This window comes from Aethalodelphis obliquidens, unplaced genomic scaffold (genome assembly GCF_003676395.1).
Source record: "Aethalodelphis obliquidens isolate GAN/ISIS:26980383/991018 unplaced genomic scaffold, ASM367639v1 scaffold7, whole genome shotgun sequence".
In the NCBI taxonomy this organism is placed as follows: Eukaryota; Metazoa; Chordata; class Mammalia; order Artiodactyla; family Delphinidae; genus Aethalodelphis; species Aethalodelphis obliquidens.
The window spans coordinates 55,878,844-55,894,233 of record NW_020837951.1 but is presented as its reverse complement, the minus strand read 5'-3'; the positions used below and the strand labels follow the sequence as shown (position 1 = coordinate 55,894,233).

The following is a 15,390-nucleotide window of genomic DNA, read 5'->3' as shown; positions in this document are numbered from 1 at the left end:
CTATCACCACAATCAATTCTACAATATTTTCATCACCCAGAAAGAACCCCCCTGACAGCCGTCATTCTCTATCTCCCTTCCCCTTAGCCATTGCCAAACACTAATCTATTTTCTGTATGGATTTTCCTATTTAAGCCCTTTCATATAAAGGGAATCATACATGTGGCCTTTTGTGATCGTCTTCTTTCACTTAGCGGCTTTTCAAGGAGTACTCTCTGTTTTTAAATTATCAGTGTAACAATAGAGATAGTTTAGAAATAAAGAAAAGGCGAAAAAAAATCATCCATAATCCCATTCTAATACAATCAATATCATACTTTTCTTTCATTTTCTTTCTCCTCGGTAGGTACATTTTCATCTGATTGGAAAACTGTTGGAGAGCGACCCTCGCTCCCACCTTCCCAGAGCCCAGACCGAGGGCCAGGCCGGGGAGTAAGGAGCGCTCCCGCCCATCCCCGCCGGCGCCTCGTTGACGTCACTGCTTCGAGCCGCAGACCCCCGCCCTCCTGCTCCGTCGCGGTCGCTTTGACAGAACGCGATGGCGGCGTGCGGGTCTGCCGGAGTACCGGCGACCGTGTCGGGAAAGCAAGAGTTTTACCAGCTTCTGAAGAACCTCATCAATCCAAGCTGTATGGTGCGGAGACAAGCAGAGGAAATCTATGAAAATATCCCAGGTCTGTGTAAGACTACATTCCTCTTAGATGCCGTCAGAAATAGAAGAGCAGGTTATGAGGTGAGACAAATGGCTGCCGCCCTGCTACGACGGCTTTTGTCCTCTGGGTTTGAGGAAGTCTATCCAAATCTGCCTTCTGATGTTCAGAGGGACGTCAAGATTGAACTGATACTGGCTGTTAAGTTAGAAACCCATGCTAGTATGAGGAAAAAACTTTGTGATATTTTTGCAGTGCTGGCCAGGAATTTGATAGATGAGGATGGCACTAACCACTGGCCCGAAGGTCTGAAGTTCCTTGTTGATTCAATCTACTCTAAAAATGTGGTTCTGTGGGAAGTTGCACTTCACGTTTTCTGGCACTTTCCTGGGATTTTTGGGACCCAAGATCGGCACGATTTGGATATCATCAAACGGTTGTTGGACCAGTGTATTCAAGATCAAGAACATCCAGCAATCAGGACATTATCTGCTAGAGCTGCAGCTGCATTTGTACTTGCTAATGAGAATAATATTGCTCTTTTCAAAGACTTTGCAGACTTGCTTCCTGGAATCTTACAGGCTGTGAATGATTCATGCTACCAGGATGATGACTCAGTGCTAGAATCCCTTGTTGAGATTGCAGATACTGTACCTAAATATTTGGGTCCTTATTTAGAAGATACTCTGCAATTGAGTCTAAAGTTATGTGGAGACTCTAGACTTAGTAATCTGCAACGCCAGCTGGCTCTTGAAGTAATAGTGACCTTGTCTGAAACTGCAACCCCAATGTTGAAAAAACATACAAATATTATTGCACAGGCAGTTCCTCATATATTGGCAATGATGGTCGATCTACAAGATGATGAGGACTGGGTAAATGCTGATGAAATGGAAGAAGATGATTTTGACAGCAATGCAGTTGCTGCTGAGAGTGCACTAGACAGACTGGCTTGTGGGCTCGGTGGAAAACTTGTTTTACCAATGACTAAGGAGCATATCATGCAGATGCTTCAGAGCCCTGACTGGAAATATCGACATGCTGGATTAATGGCCTTATCTGCTATTGGAGAAGGATGCCATCAGCAAATGGAATCAATTCTAGACGAAACAGTTAACTCTGTTTTGCTTTTTCTTCAGGATCCTCATCCAAGGGTGAGGGCTGCAGCCTGTACTACACTTGGACAGATGGCTACAGATTTTGCACCTAACTTCCAAAAGAAATTCCATGAAACGGTGATTGCAGCTCTGTTGCGTACCATGGAAAATCAAGGTAATCAGCGTGTGCAGTCACATGCAGCTTCTGCGCTTATTATTTTTATTGAAGACTGCCCCAAATCATTGCTAGTTCTATATTTGGATAGTATGGTGAGAAATCTACATTCCATCTTGGTGATTAAACTTCAAGAGTTGATTCGCAATGGAACTAAGTTGGCCTTGGAACAGCTTGTGACAGCCATTGCCTCAGTTGCAGATACAATCGAAGAAAAATTTGTTCCATACTATGATATATTTATGCCCTCACTAAAGCAGATTGTTGAGCTTGCTGTTCAAAAGGAACTCAAACTTCTGAAAGGAAAAACTATTGAATGCATTAGCCATGTTGGTCTTGCTGTTGGGAAGGAAAAATTTATGCAAGATGCATCAAATGTGATGCAACTGTTGTTAAAAACACAATCAGACTTAAATAATATGGAAGATGATGACCCTCAGACCTCTTACATCATTTCAGCGTGGGCCAGAATGTGTAAAATTCTTGGAAATGATTTTCAACAGTACCTTCCACTGGTTATTGAGCCTCTTATTAAGACTGCTTCAGCTAAACCTGACGTTGCTCTCTTAGACACACAAGATGTGGAGAATATGAGTGATGATGATGGATGGCAATTTGTAAATCTTGGAGACCAGCAGAGTTTTGGAATTAAGACTTCAGGGCTTGAAGCAAAAGCAACTGCTTGCCAGATGTTGGTTTATTATGCTAAGGAGTTAAGGGAAGGATTCGTGGAATACACAGAACAAGTTGTAAAACTGATGGTTCCTTTACTGAAATTTTATTTCCATGACAATGTTCGAGTGGCAGCAGCAGAGTCCATGCCTTTTCTCCTGGAATGTGCAAGAATTCATGGCCCAGAATATCTTGCACAGATGTGGCATTTCATATGTGATCCTTTAATCAAGGCTATTGGGACCGAACCTGATACAGATGTACTCTCAGAAATAATGAATTCTTTTGCAAAGTCCATTGAAGTAATGGGAGATGGGTGCCTCAATGATGAACAGTTGGAAGAACTGGGAGAAATACTGAAAGCAAAACTTGAAGGGCACTTTAAAAACCAAGAACTGAGACAGGTTAAAAGACAGGAAGAAAACTATGACCAACAGGTTGAAATGTCTCTGCAAGATGAGGATGAATGTGATGTTTATATTCTGACCAAAGTATCAGATATTTTGCACTCATTATTTAGTACTTACAAGGAAAAGATTTTACCGTGGTTTGAACAGCTGCTTCCATTAATTGTAAATCTAATTTGTTCTAATAGGCCATGGCCAGACAGACAGTGGGGATTGTGCATATTTGATGATATCATAGAACACTGTAGTCCAACCTCATTTAAATATGTAGAATATTTTCGGTGGCCAATGCTACTAAATATGCGAGACAACAACCCTGAAGTCAGGCAAGCGGCTGCTTATGGCCTGGGTGTTATGGCACAGTTTGGTGGAGATGATTATCGTTCTTTATGTTCAGAAGCTGTTCCGCTGCTGGTAAAAGTTATTAAGTGTGCAAATTCCAAAACCAAAAAAAATGTCATTGCTACAGAGAACTGTATCTCAGCAGTAGGCAAGATTTTGAGGTTTAAGCCTAACTGTGTAAATGTAGATGAAGTTCTTCCACACTGGTTGTCATGGCTTCCATTGCATGAGGATAAAGAGGAAGCTATTCAGACTTTGAGTTTTCTCTGTGACTTAATTGAAAGTAACCACCCAGTTGTACTTGGTCCAAATAATTCCAATCTTCCAAAAATAATCAGTGTAATTGCAGAAGGAAAAATGAATGAGACTATTAACTATGAAGATCCTTGTGCCAAACGCCTAGCTAATGTCGTGCGTCAGGTACAGACTTCTGAAGAATTATGGTTGGAATGCATTTCCCAGCTTGATGATGAGCAGCAGGAAGCCTTACAGGAGTTGCTAAATTTTGCCTGAAGCACCTTAATATTACTTGAATATCATCCACCATAAAAGTAACTCTGAACAAGTTTTGTGCGTGGATTCCATTATGATTGAGAGAACTGTTCTCTTCCTGCTAAGCCGTTTATATGCCTTCCCCATGTTTCTCCAGGATTAGTCAGTGTTATAGCCTCTGTTTACCTTGCATGTTTTATCTCTTAAACACAGACCTTGGTGATAACCTGTGCTTCTGTTGTCTTAAAATGTTTGTCACCTTTCCTGTAGTTGATGTGAAGTATATAAATTGTTGCTATTTGTCTGAATTATTGATGCTGGGCAAGCAGTATACTTGGTGTCAAGATGTCATGCTGCCTACCACAAGATGCTAAGAGCTCACAAAGATGGGATAGGAGAACTTCCAGGACAAACATCTTTGGAATTGTGGGTGAAGAATATAGTGGCAGGCTTATTCCTCCTTGATAATACTCCTAGTTATCATAGTAATGGGAGGATGCTGAAATTGGAACAGAGATTTGAGATATTACAATGGATGTGGGAAGTTTTCTCCATAATACATATGAACGTTTTAATAATGTCCTCCTGAGACTGAGATATATCCATATTCTAGTTCCCAAAGTGTCCAGCTGAGAGTTAAAACTTTGAAGTCTTAGACCAGTCTCTTTTTTTTCAAGTTATCCAGGACTCTAAGGACCATGGTTACTGAAAAGCGCATCCTGGTACATCTAACATTGGTAGCATGTAACATACTGTAACACAGTGTTTGACAAATAGTAAATAATATTTGTGGGAGTCAATCAGTGTTATGTATTTGAGCAGAATATTGCATTGTGTATGTATGCCATTTTTTCCTGCAAAGCAGTTCAACAAGAAGAGAAGCCCTGATTCAAAGTGGGGCTTAAATAGATTTCTATTTTGGAGAAGTTCTTAATAGATTATATAGTAGCATTAAAGAGAATTCTATTGTGATCATGAAAGGGAAGCAAAATTAATTTAATCTTTAAATGAGAAAAAGAAAACAGCTTTGAGAAGTTATTTAGCAGTAGGTATACATTGTAAGAAAACAGTTCTGTAAATCTAGGGTTAATTATATTAATTGCAATGTTGGTCTTTAATGTCAGGCTTTTTGTAGGGTAGAAAAAAAACCTTTCTACTCAGCAAGATATTAATCCAAAATTTAAGAACAAATACATCTGTCAGGATTTCCTGGGGCTATTATGAGTACTGTCTATGTAACATATTTAGTAAATATTTAAGACTTAGTAAGTGCTTAATAAATGGTAGCTGTTATTGCTGTTGGTGTTTTTACTTCTGCTGTGTTCTTTTTTATGGTTTGGAATTCCTTTTACATTAGAATCTCTGTTTCACCTCCTACAAGTTCATGAGCAGGCCATCTAGGCCATTGTGGACAGATATGAAGTTGAGATTTTAGATATGCAATTCTTGTACATTCCCTACAATTATTTATTGTTAATGAGAGAAAAAAGAAAAGGACATTAGGTACAGTATAGTCACAATTTTAAGTTTATTTAAGATAAAATTTTAAAGTATAGATGAATAAATAGAAAAACCCCACTACAAAGTATTGATATTACTGTAATAGAGGTTTTCTCTGGATGGTGGGATGGAAAGGCAGTTTTTCTTCTTACTTATCTATATTCTAAAAGTTCAAGCACCTGATTCTATTTTCATACTAGCTAAGATCTCAGTCAATTTGGCCTCTCCATGACCTATAGCTGAGGTTTCTTCTACTCACCTGCACCTCTTTATCTTAATTAGTATCCCTTAATTAAGAAGCCCTTGGTAAACATTTCTAGCAATTCCCTACACTCTGGTACATGAGGAACTGGAAAATCTACCATATGACTTGGAATTAGGCACCTGGAGAATTTTGAAGTATGACAGACCTAGATTTGAATTTTGGCAAACTACTTTTTTAACCTAAACAATTCTCCATCTGTGAAATGGCCATAATACGTAGCTCATAGGATTGTGAGAATTAAAGGAGGTAACGAATATAGAGTGCTTAGTGGCACAGTGTTTGATAAATGCAAGCTAATATTATCCGAGAGTCGTGAAATAGGGTTGGTGGCTAAAGAGAAAGAGGTGATATTTGCTGGGGTGAGATGGGTGCAGATTCTTGGGCTTTGTCAAAGGAAATGAGGGACGTTCAGTCAGACAGTTTTGGCTGTCAGTCCCTGAAGTCAGACTGGTCTCTGCCTTTGTTCCTGAGCTGAGGTACATCTGTGGGCTCTATGGAGAGAAAATGCTGTAAATGCCTAATACACCACAAATGTCTGATGAGGTGAGAGGAGACCGTGAAAACTAGATGATGGGTGTGCTTGTTGGCGGTGGTAGTGTCAATACCCTAAAACCTCAAAAGTGTTCCCACTTAACTGTTTTACCTAAGGCTGCTGTCTAACTTAACTGGACCAAAAAAAGCTTTTAAGTTTGAATTTTATCAGTGCTTTAAAAGTCCATATTAATGGGAAGTAAACAATCATAATAGTCAGTATATCCCAATCATTTCATTATACAGCTTTCCCTTTTTTTTTGGCCTTCGCCGCGTGGCATGTGGGAATCTCAGTTTCTCGACCGGGGATGAACCCACGCCACCACCCACCCCCACTGCAGCGGAAGTGCGGAGTCTTAACCACTGGACCGCCAGGGAAGTCCCCACTTGCTTTCTAAAATTTTGATTTTTGTATTCAAGTAATTCCAGGTTTAAAGCAAGAGAGTTCTGTGTAAGGAGAAAAAGTAATATGTGCACCTTTAAAATAGAACGTGAGAAGATAGTAATAACTGCTTTAAGGACCCATTAGTTCCTTTCTCCTCACTTTAAGCAATATGACAACTAATGGAATGATAAGTTCACTTTTTAGACATTCCCTAAACAGTAATTTTAAAATGTGTAGTGAGATTGTAAGGTCATGCTGCACAGCTTAGATTTGAAATATCTGAAGACTGTTTTCAGTCCCAAGGATTTTTAAAAATGAGGTCCCATTCCCTTCCTTTACTCTTAGCAGATGTCAAAAATCGAGAGGGTGGAAATGTTTTTCACTAACGGAAAACATGGGATTAATTTCCAAAACAGGAATTGATGTTAAGACCTGGGAACAGGAGTTTGAGAAATTCAAGTTCCACAAATCATCTCCTTTCCTTTTCCATGTGAACATGTTTCAGTTGGTCGAGTCCTTCAACCTCCTTTCTAGACTTCTCAAAATTCTGGTTTTATATTGAAAAACCGGCAGTCACAGGGGGAGGGAGTGTGCAGAGAAGTTTTTTACAAAAGGATAGGATTTACATTTTATGCCTTCTTACAATTCACTTTCCATCGACGAAGGTTATCTAGCAAGCTCCTTCAGGATTAATTTTAGCTTTTAGCGCTAATAGGGGTCTCACAAAAGAAATATCCTCTTGCAGCACCTGATTTAAAAACCCTTTCGGCCTCCCTCTCAGGAGGTGGCAAGCAAAGCTGCGCAGGCGCCTTGCTTCCCTCTTCACTCCGCCCCTTACAGTCGTCTACAAGCTGATGACATCATTGGTCTGTGCAACCTACCAGGCCTCAGGGCCTGAAGCTGAGACTAAGTCCTTGCTATCGCTTAGCGGGGCGGGACGTGAAGTCGGGCTGGTGGTGTTGTACTACGCATGCTCACCGTGGACGGCGACGGTGCCTCTTTCTTTGCGTCTTTCCACAGCTCGCCCCAACCTGGAGGGGGGGGGGCCTGAGTGCCCTCCCCCTTCTCTTCCCCCCGCCCAGCAGGGCTTCTAACTGACAGTTGTCGCCGGGCCCCGTCCGCGCGCCACCTCCTCCTGCCCGGGTCCCCCGCAGGTAGAGAGGGGCGGGAGGGGGTGTGAGGGAGAGGAGGAGGAGCCCGAGCCGCGGCTGCCCTGTGCTTCGGCCCCCTCGGGGGAGGCTAGAGGAAACCCCCCCTTTCCCCTCGCCCCCTCCCAGCCCTCAAGCCGGCCCGGGAGGGGGTGGGGCGCCGAGGCCGCGGAGGCCAAGCCGGGCCTGGCGGGTGAAGAGTAGCCGGGCGGGGCGCGGAGGGGTGAGGCAGGCAAGGGCCGCGCGCGCGCCGCCGCCGGGGGGAGGGGAGAGGAGGGCACCTAGGCTCTCCTCTTCTCTCCCCCCTCCTTCGCGCGCCATGTAACCCCGCCCCGCTGGCGGCGAGCTCGAGACCCCCGCGCGCACCGAGCCGAGCCGGCGGCAGAGGCGAGCGAGGCCCGATGCGGCTGGGGCTGCGCGGCGCAGCCGAGCCCTGAGGAAGCGGCCCGCGCTCACGCTTGCCCCGGCGCCTCGAGCGTCCGCTCCACACCGCCCAAGCTGGGCCTGCCGGGGGCATGAGCGTGCCCGGGACGCCGGGGGAGATGGAGCCGGCCGGGGAAGAGGAGCGGCCGCCACCGGCGGCCGAGGAAGAGGACGACGACGACGAGTTGGTGGCAGCGGCGGCCCCGGCCTCAGGGCCGGCCCGAGGAAGGAGTGCCTCTTCGAGGGAGGACGCGGACGACCAGGAGGAGGAGGAGGCGATGGTGGTCGGGGGCGGTGTCTGCAAGGAGCAGGAGCTGACCTACGAGCTGCAGCAGGGTTACCGCATCCTGGGCGAGTTTCTGCAGGAGAAGCACCGAGGCCTCACCTCCCCCTTCCTGCAGCCCTTGGGGGGCGTTGCCACTGGGGAGGAGGAGGCGGCCGAGGGGCCGCGCAGCGGGGGCCGGGGCAGTCGCGCCCTCCGGCAGCAGCCCGGGAAGGGCATGTGTCTGCTGAAGATGGAGGAGAAGTTCGCCAGCGGCCAATACGGGGGCATCACCGAGTTTGTGGCGGACTTCAGGTTGATGCTGGAGACGTGCTACCGCCTGCATGGAGTGGACCACTGGATCTCCAAACAGGGCCAGAAGCTGGAGATGATGCTGGAGCAGAAGTTGGCGCTTCTGTCTCGGTGAGTGAGCCCCGTCCCTGGCGGGACTGACGGGCTGACACAAACACACCCTCGCACGTGTCCGAGGATGGGTTGGGCCAGGGGCCGGGGGGCGTCGCTGATAGGTGCTGAGTCGGTGCTGGAGAACCCCGGGAGGAGGAGCAGCGCTGGGCGGGGGCCCGCAGGGGTGTGGTGGGTGTGGGCTGAGAGAACCCTACGCCCAGACGTGAAGAATCTGAGACGGAAGCCGAGTCCCGAGTGCCGAAGAGCAGGTAAAGTTTTTAGACGTAAAGTGAAATGGTGCCCGTAGGAAGAATTACAGGAGTAGGGAGAGGAAAAGTTTAAGTGGGATGGAAGTTGGACCTGCAACTTTTAGACAGTTTTGGCAAGAAAAATTTAAACGTTTTTGGAATGAAATACCGTTAGAAAATTAATTCTGGCTCGTGTAAAAGGGTGATTTCAGACTGTTAAAATAATAACTTTACTGCTCAAGTCGACCATCGGAGATTTTATAGCGTGTAATTAAATGGTTAACAATTACTGTGGCGTACTCCTGGTCTTTTTTCTCAGCTTCATCTGAGCAGACTGAATTTTTGCATCAACACAAAATTTTTAATACATTTCGGTATTGGTATCTATTCTACCAGAAGTCACAGGCAGTTCAGATGGCACGATGCTCTTGGTATACTCCACCCATATATCCAGAGTCAATTATTTTTCTTTCTTAAGAGGAAATAATATAGCACAGGAGGCTACTAAAATACACGTATTAATTTATAATTCTGTAATTGATAATGAGCCAAATTAATTTCTCTATCGGAAATTCTTCAGGAATAGAAAAATAATTGAATGTTGTTGGAAATCGTGGTTGAAGTGAACCAGTTGTTTGACTCTTTACTAGTGGAAGTGAACTTGAACAAGTCACTTTACCTTTTTGGCCTCAGTTTCTTCATCTGTAAAATGGGCATAATGACAGTACCTAATTAATAGGTTGCTGTAGGATTAAATGCATTAATAAATGTAAAGTCGAAAGTGCCAGTCCCATATAGTTAGCCCAAGATAAGTTTTAATCATTATAATACTAGTAGTGGTAGCTGAATAAGATGAATATTTTCATATCTGAAACTGGGAAGTGTACTAGTGCTTTTATCTAATAGCTCCTGAAAAGTTGTGTTAATTTTTTGGTCCTTGATTATAACTGTAATTTTAAAATAATCTAATCTGTCACTGGCTTCCCATATGCTGTTTTCGAGACTATCAGTGACTTCTTTCACTGAAAACAATGGTTAACATAGCGCTTGACTCATTAGGGCAGCTGTATTTAAACTAAGGAGCCTCTTCTTGAATCCATTCATAATGTAGGATTATTTGGTAATAGAATAATTCCCAAGTTTGTCTTGTATATTACTTTTAATATTTTATTTAGCGACATTATATTTATGTAGTGTGTTCGTTACCCTTGTCTCCACAGTGTTTTATAGTTATGACTCACATAAGAAACAGTCCTTTCACACGTCATTATTTTTAAGTAGTAAAATATCTTCCAAATTGATGTCACAAGATTTTAGACCTGGAAGAAACCATAGAGTTCTAGTTCAAGCATCTAGTTTTACAGACTGGAAACGGGTGTTTAGAATGAGGCTGGAGAATGGCTGCATCAAAGTGCTAAGAAGTTGCTTATAGGTTTGAATAAATTACAGGTGTTTTCAGAAACATTTTGTATATAGTGTTTCTTAAGCCCTGCAAAAGAGCAGGGAGACTGTTTCTCTTCACATAAAGGTAAATTTCTGAATGCTTTGAATCATTCCTAGTGACTAATGTTCAGAATACTGTATTCCCATATGATCTAATAGAATCCATACTTAGAACTTAAAACATTCTTTTGTTTATAAACATAATAATGTATTTCTGATGTTCTTAGTCCAAGAGAGAGAAAATTCTTGCAGTTTAGTAGCAAAAAGTAATGTGATGGTCTCAAAGAGATAATTAAAAATTTGACTTCCTCAATTTTTTGGTATTTGATGTATACAAACATTTTGTAAATAATAGATTTGACAAACCACACTTGTAGATGCTAGAAAATCATTTCTTTTTCTGTACTAGCCTACAGTCTGAGTCATTACTAAATAAATGCTTTGAGTGGGCACAACTTTCAGAAACCCATAGGTTATAACTGTTTTGTATGCAATTAGTAAATATAGATGCTCCAGAACAATATTCTATAGACTGGGCACATGAGTATGATTTTCAGCAAATAGGTGACTCAGATACCTTATTTATAAATAAGTGGTATATGGTATTTTAGTAATGAAAAACAGTCACTTAGATATTATCATTTGTTCTCTTTTGTCTTCTAGTATATGTTTGTAAGATATTGAATTAACCCTTATTTTGAAATTTACTGTAAGAATTTTACAGCTGCTCCATACACTACTGAGCCTTTTAGTGAGCAAGAAATCACATACATTAGATATAGAGGGTGCCACATTATCATTACAGAGCAACCCAATGACATTAGTACCTTGAGCACCTTGTATAACTTAAATCTCAGTTTCTTCATCTGTGCTATGAGAGTGTTGATTGTACAAATATGTATCTGCCAGAGCTAGACATTCAGAGCCCTGATATCAAAAGAGAAGTTTTGATGTGGTGTATAGTTGAGTGGTGTATAGTTGTGTATAGTTGAGTAGGGAAACAGATGCTTTTCAAAACGTGATGATTCTATAATGGAGTTAAAAGGTATAGAGACGTTTATACTTGAACTGATTCTTAAAGAAGTTGAAGATTGCTTCTGGATTTTTTTTGGAGGGTTTGAGAGGGGCATTCCAGAATGCTGAACTACAGTGAATGCAAGGCATGGAACAGCATAGTGTTTCTGGGTACTACAGGTACTTCGTCTGGCTACAGTATGGTCTCTCCAGGGTAGTGTCTGCTCTCTAGGAGGTATGCAGGATGACCAGCTGGGGAGAGGGAAGAAAATATCACAGCTTTAGTATATTCTATTTTTGTTTTATCCTGTTAAAATTTCTAAATTTTTTGGTCTGCTTTTTGTGGTGTTATAATAGGACTACATGTGTATGATCTATAAAAGATTTATAATTTTATCATATTTAATATAAGTAATATATAGCAATATGTTTTATATATAATATTTGTGATAGAACTAGGACTAAGACTTAGCATACTTCGTCTCAGAGTTGTATTTTAGAAGGGATCTCATTCATGTATTTGGGGCAACTGAGAGAAATAACAATTAGCATTAGAAATAGGGAGAAAATCAGCTACTAAGTGGAAATGAATAGAAAATACTTAATAGTTGGGAAGTTATGTCTAATAAGAATTTTTGCCTCTTCTGAATTTTAAATTATATTTTTGAAAGCTTTTAAATTTTAAAATATTTTTGAAAGCTTTAAGAATATTGCTATGTAGTTTTAAAAGCTTGTAGTTATAGAAGAGGCATCAATGTGCCAGTGACGCCAGCAGTGCTGAACTTGAAATTTTAATTTTGGCCATTTAAAATAATATTTTGGTGAAAATAAGCTTGAATATTATATATCCTTGTTAAAATTATAGTTGATTTCTGAATTAAGTTGTTAAAAAGTGGTACATGTAATGGGCTGTTAAAAAAAAAGGCTTTCTTAAAATACAGCTAAAGATTATTGTTTTGTAATTGCTTTTTAGTTGGGCATGAGCGTACAAAAGCATCATCATGAAGCCTCAAAAATTTAAAAATAGAGGTTTCCAAGTACAAGCAGTAATTGAAATATAAATGGATTTTGTACACTGATTTTAATCTCCTTTTCAGTTAAATTTGAAATTTGTTGACGTGTTTATTCTCAATTAAGATCAAAATCCAGAAAGTAATTGGGAATTTTAACAAGGTGCTTCTTACTCCCTAGTAGTCCAACTCCCCCATCCCCACTGGATTCTGTAATTCTGTCTTTTTAATGTAAATCTAAAAATTGGGGCCCTTTGGTAATAGAATCTGGATTTGCTTCTTGTGCAGAACTATAGAATGTTAGAGCTTGATACTCCACGTAGTTCTATTTATTATAGTTGCCATTCTTCAAAAAGCAAAAAGTGCTATTTAAGAAGGTTCAGAAAATGTTTAAGTGCAGTGATGAAAGGATGAAGGATTTCAACTAACAAGACATTTATTGAGCACCTGCTTTGTTCTATGACTTAAGGGACAATTCCTGGCCCAAGAAGTTTAAAAAAGGGTACATACACAGTTATGGTAAAATGTAAAATGTGTTAAAACTGATTTTCAAACTTGTTCCATTGTCAGAACACCTGGAAGTCATGGGACTGCTTGCAGAATATCCTGAAATATTGATATATTTAGTTGTATGATTTTTTGCTAGGGGATACAAAAGGCTTAAAACAAATTATGGAAGGAAACCCTTAATTGACGAGATTCTATCTAGTACCTAAGGTTTTTCTCCCTACGAACAGGGAGAACATAATCACTTTTGGATTTTTGATGGTATATCTTGGTTTCGATGCAGTCAAAAATCTGTGTCTAACTTGGCCCTCCGTAGGCTGTCTGTATACTTGGTTCCTCCCTATCTGGGGTTCTGCATCCGCGGATTCAACCAGCTGAGGATCCTGTAGTGCTATAGTATTTACTATTGAAAAAGATCCGCGTATAAGTGGACTCACGCAGTTAAAACTCCTGTTGTTCAAGGATCAGCTGTATATTCTAAGTGTGCATAGTCTGAGGACTACTGTGATAAGCTTTATTATAGAGTGTTAGGAGAGTGCAGAGGAGGGATCAACTACTCTGGGGAGGTGGGGAAGTTGGCATTGAAAAATATTTTATTAGATTTTATTCTAGAGGTCATAATTTTGGAAGGTGAGTGGACTATTGATAGGTGACGTTGAGGAGTTCATTAAACAATTATTTGACCTATGCTATGATAAGTAGTATGTAAAGCCCTGTAGTTACAATGATAGACATGACTTTATCCCTTACTTAAAGGTGGTAGGTAAACAATTACATGTATGGAAGCAGGAGAGTACAGTGTATTCCAGAGGAATAGTTTATACCCAGTGGTTGGTTAGAGTGTAGGGTGATGAGGTACTGTCATGGCAGATAAGTCTGGAAAGGTAAGCTGGGACTAATTATGGAGGACCTTGTTTGCTTGCTAAGGAATTTAGAATGTAGACAGTGTAGATTCATCACGGGTTTTAGCTAAGGGAGTGACATGATTTTACTAGTATTTTGAGGTTTGAAGGCTGAAATGGAAGGAGAGAGAATGGAGAAAGGAAACCAATTAAAAGGCTCTGGAGTTAATACCATCAAGAGATAATAAGCAGTAGAAACAAATAATAAATAAGGATACAAGAGAAGTAAATTCAGCAAGTAGAAGTGGTATAATGGCAAGCTATTGGATGTGGGTGTGATGGAGAGGATGAGGGCCAAAATTTGAGCCCAGGTGATGGTGATGCCGAGGGAATGTGAGAGGAGCATGCATTTGAAGATGTGCAGCTCAGAATTATTAGAAGGCGGAATATGGAGCTCAGCAGAGTGACTAGAGCTAGATTAGAGGTGTTTAATGAGGAATTAACCTGCAGAAGGATGATGGTTGAAGAAATGGGAGGGAATGAGATTGCCCAGGACAGAGTCTAGTAAAAAAAAACAAGGGGACCGGGCTTCCCTGGTGGCGCAGTGGTTGAGAGTCTGCCTGCCGATGCAGGGGACGCGGGTTCGTGCTCCGGTCCGGGAAGATCCCACATGCCGCGGAAAGGCTGGGCCCGTGAGCCATGGCCGCTGGTTCTGCGCGTCCGGAGCCTGTGCTCCGCAACGGGAGAGGCCACGACAGTGAGACGCCTGAGTACCGCAAAAAAAAAACAAACAAGGGGACCAAAGGCAGAACTTTGTGTAAGGATTGACTTATCTTAAATTTGGAAAGATTAGAAAAATATGATTGAAGTGTGTATAATGTGTATTAAAAACTGAAATACTTAATTGAGAAGAGGCAGTTAAAGAAGCTGAAAAGAGTTTATTCTGGAATAAATAAAAGGTGTTAGTTGGAATATAGTAAACTTACAGACTTAGTATTTTAGGAGATTTTGTTCCATTTGAAAATAATAATTTGGAAATGATTTAGATCTAATACAGTAAAAATGCCCTAATAGATTGTAGTGTGTTTTGCCTTAAAGTTCGTTTCTCATTGTATTTGTGCCCTTGTATTTATTTTTATTTCTAAGAAAAAAATTAGAGCAGGGAAAAGAAATCATGTTTTTGGAGAGAAGATTAGGTCCTTTTCATATTTGTGTTTTAGTTTTCAAATCCTCTCTAGGCTCTCTCCACAGGATTAGAGAACAAATAATAGCTGTTTTCATTTCCAAGGAACTTCCATAATAATATGAATCTTTAAAATATATATTAAATTACTTGAAGTCGTTGTTTTTTTTTTTTTTTTTTTAATGGGAAACACTAATAAACCCCAGTGGTAGTATTATATATAACCAAGCCCTTTGTTATATCATCTTCCACCCGGGACCCGTGAGTGTTCCAAAATTAATCGTGCTTAAAAGTCAGGATACGGGCTTCCCTGGTGGCGCAGTGGTTGAGAGTCCGCCTGCCGATGCAGGGGACATGGGTTCGTGCACCGGTCCGGGAAGATCCCACAT

The 15,390-nt window shown here is 41.3% G+C and overlaps 2 protein-coding genes across 6 annotated transcripts in view; both read left to right on the top strand.

Annotated features, from left to right (window-relative positions):
- RANBP6 (RAN binding protein 6) overlaps positions 1-5,143 on the top strand; it is an 88,967-nt gene extending 83,824 nt beyond the window's left edge. Inside the window, exons 2-3 of one of the 3 annotated variants that reach the window (XM_027105845.1) lie at positions 347-674; positions 1,790-5,136. In XM_027105845.1, coding sequence (XP_026961646.1) covers positions 539-674; positions 1,790-1,860 — 207 coding nt within the window. In that variant the 5' untranslated portion in view covers positions 347-538 and the 3' untranslated portion in view covers positions 1,861-5,136. Of the gene's footprint in view, positions 1-346 lie in introns of those variants that run through there. The other 2 variants (XM_027105844.1, XM_027105843.1) reach the window with 2 other exon arrangements.
- A 2,166-nt stretch (positions 5,144-7,309) lies between these two features.
- BRD10 (bromodomain containing 10) overlaps positions 7,310-15,390 on the top strand; it is a 104,334-nt gene continuing 96,253 nt past the window's right edge. For all 3 annotated transcript variants that reach the window (XM_027105841.1, XM_027105840.1, XM_027105839.1), the window contains exon 1: positions 7,310-8,772. In XM_027105841.1, the coding sequence (XP_026961642.1) occupies positions 8,180-8,772 (593 nt within the window). In that variant the 5' untranslated portion in view covers positions 7,310-8,179. The remainder of the gene's footprint in view (positions 8,773-15,390) is intronic.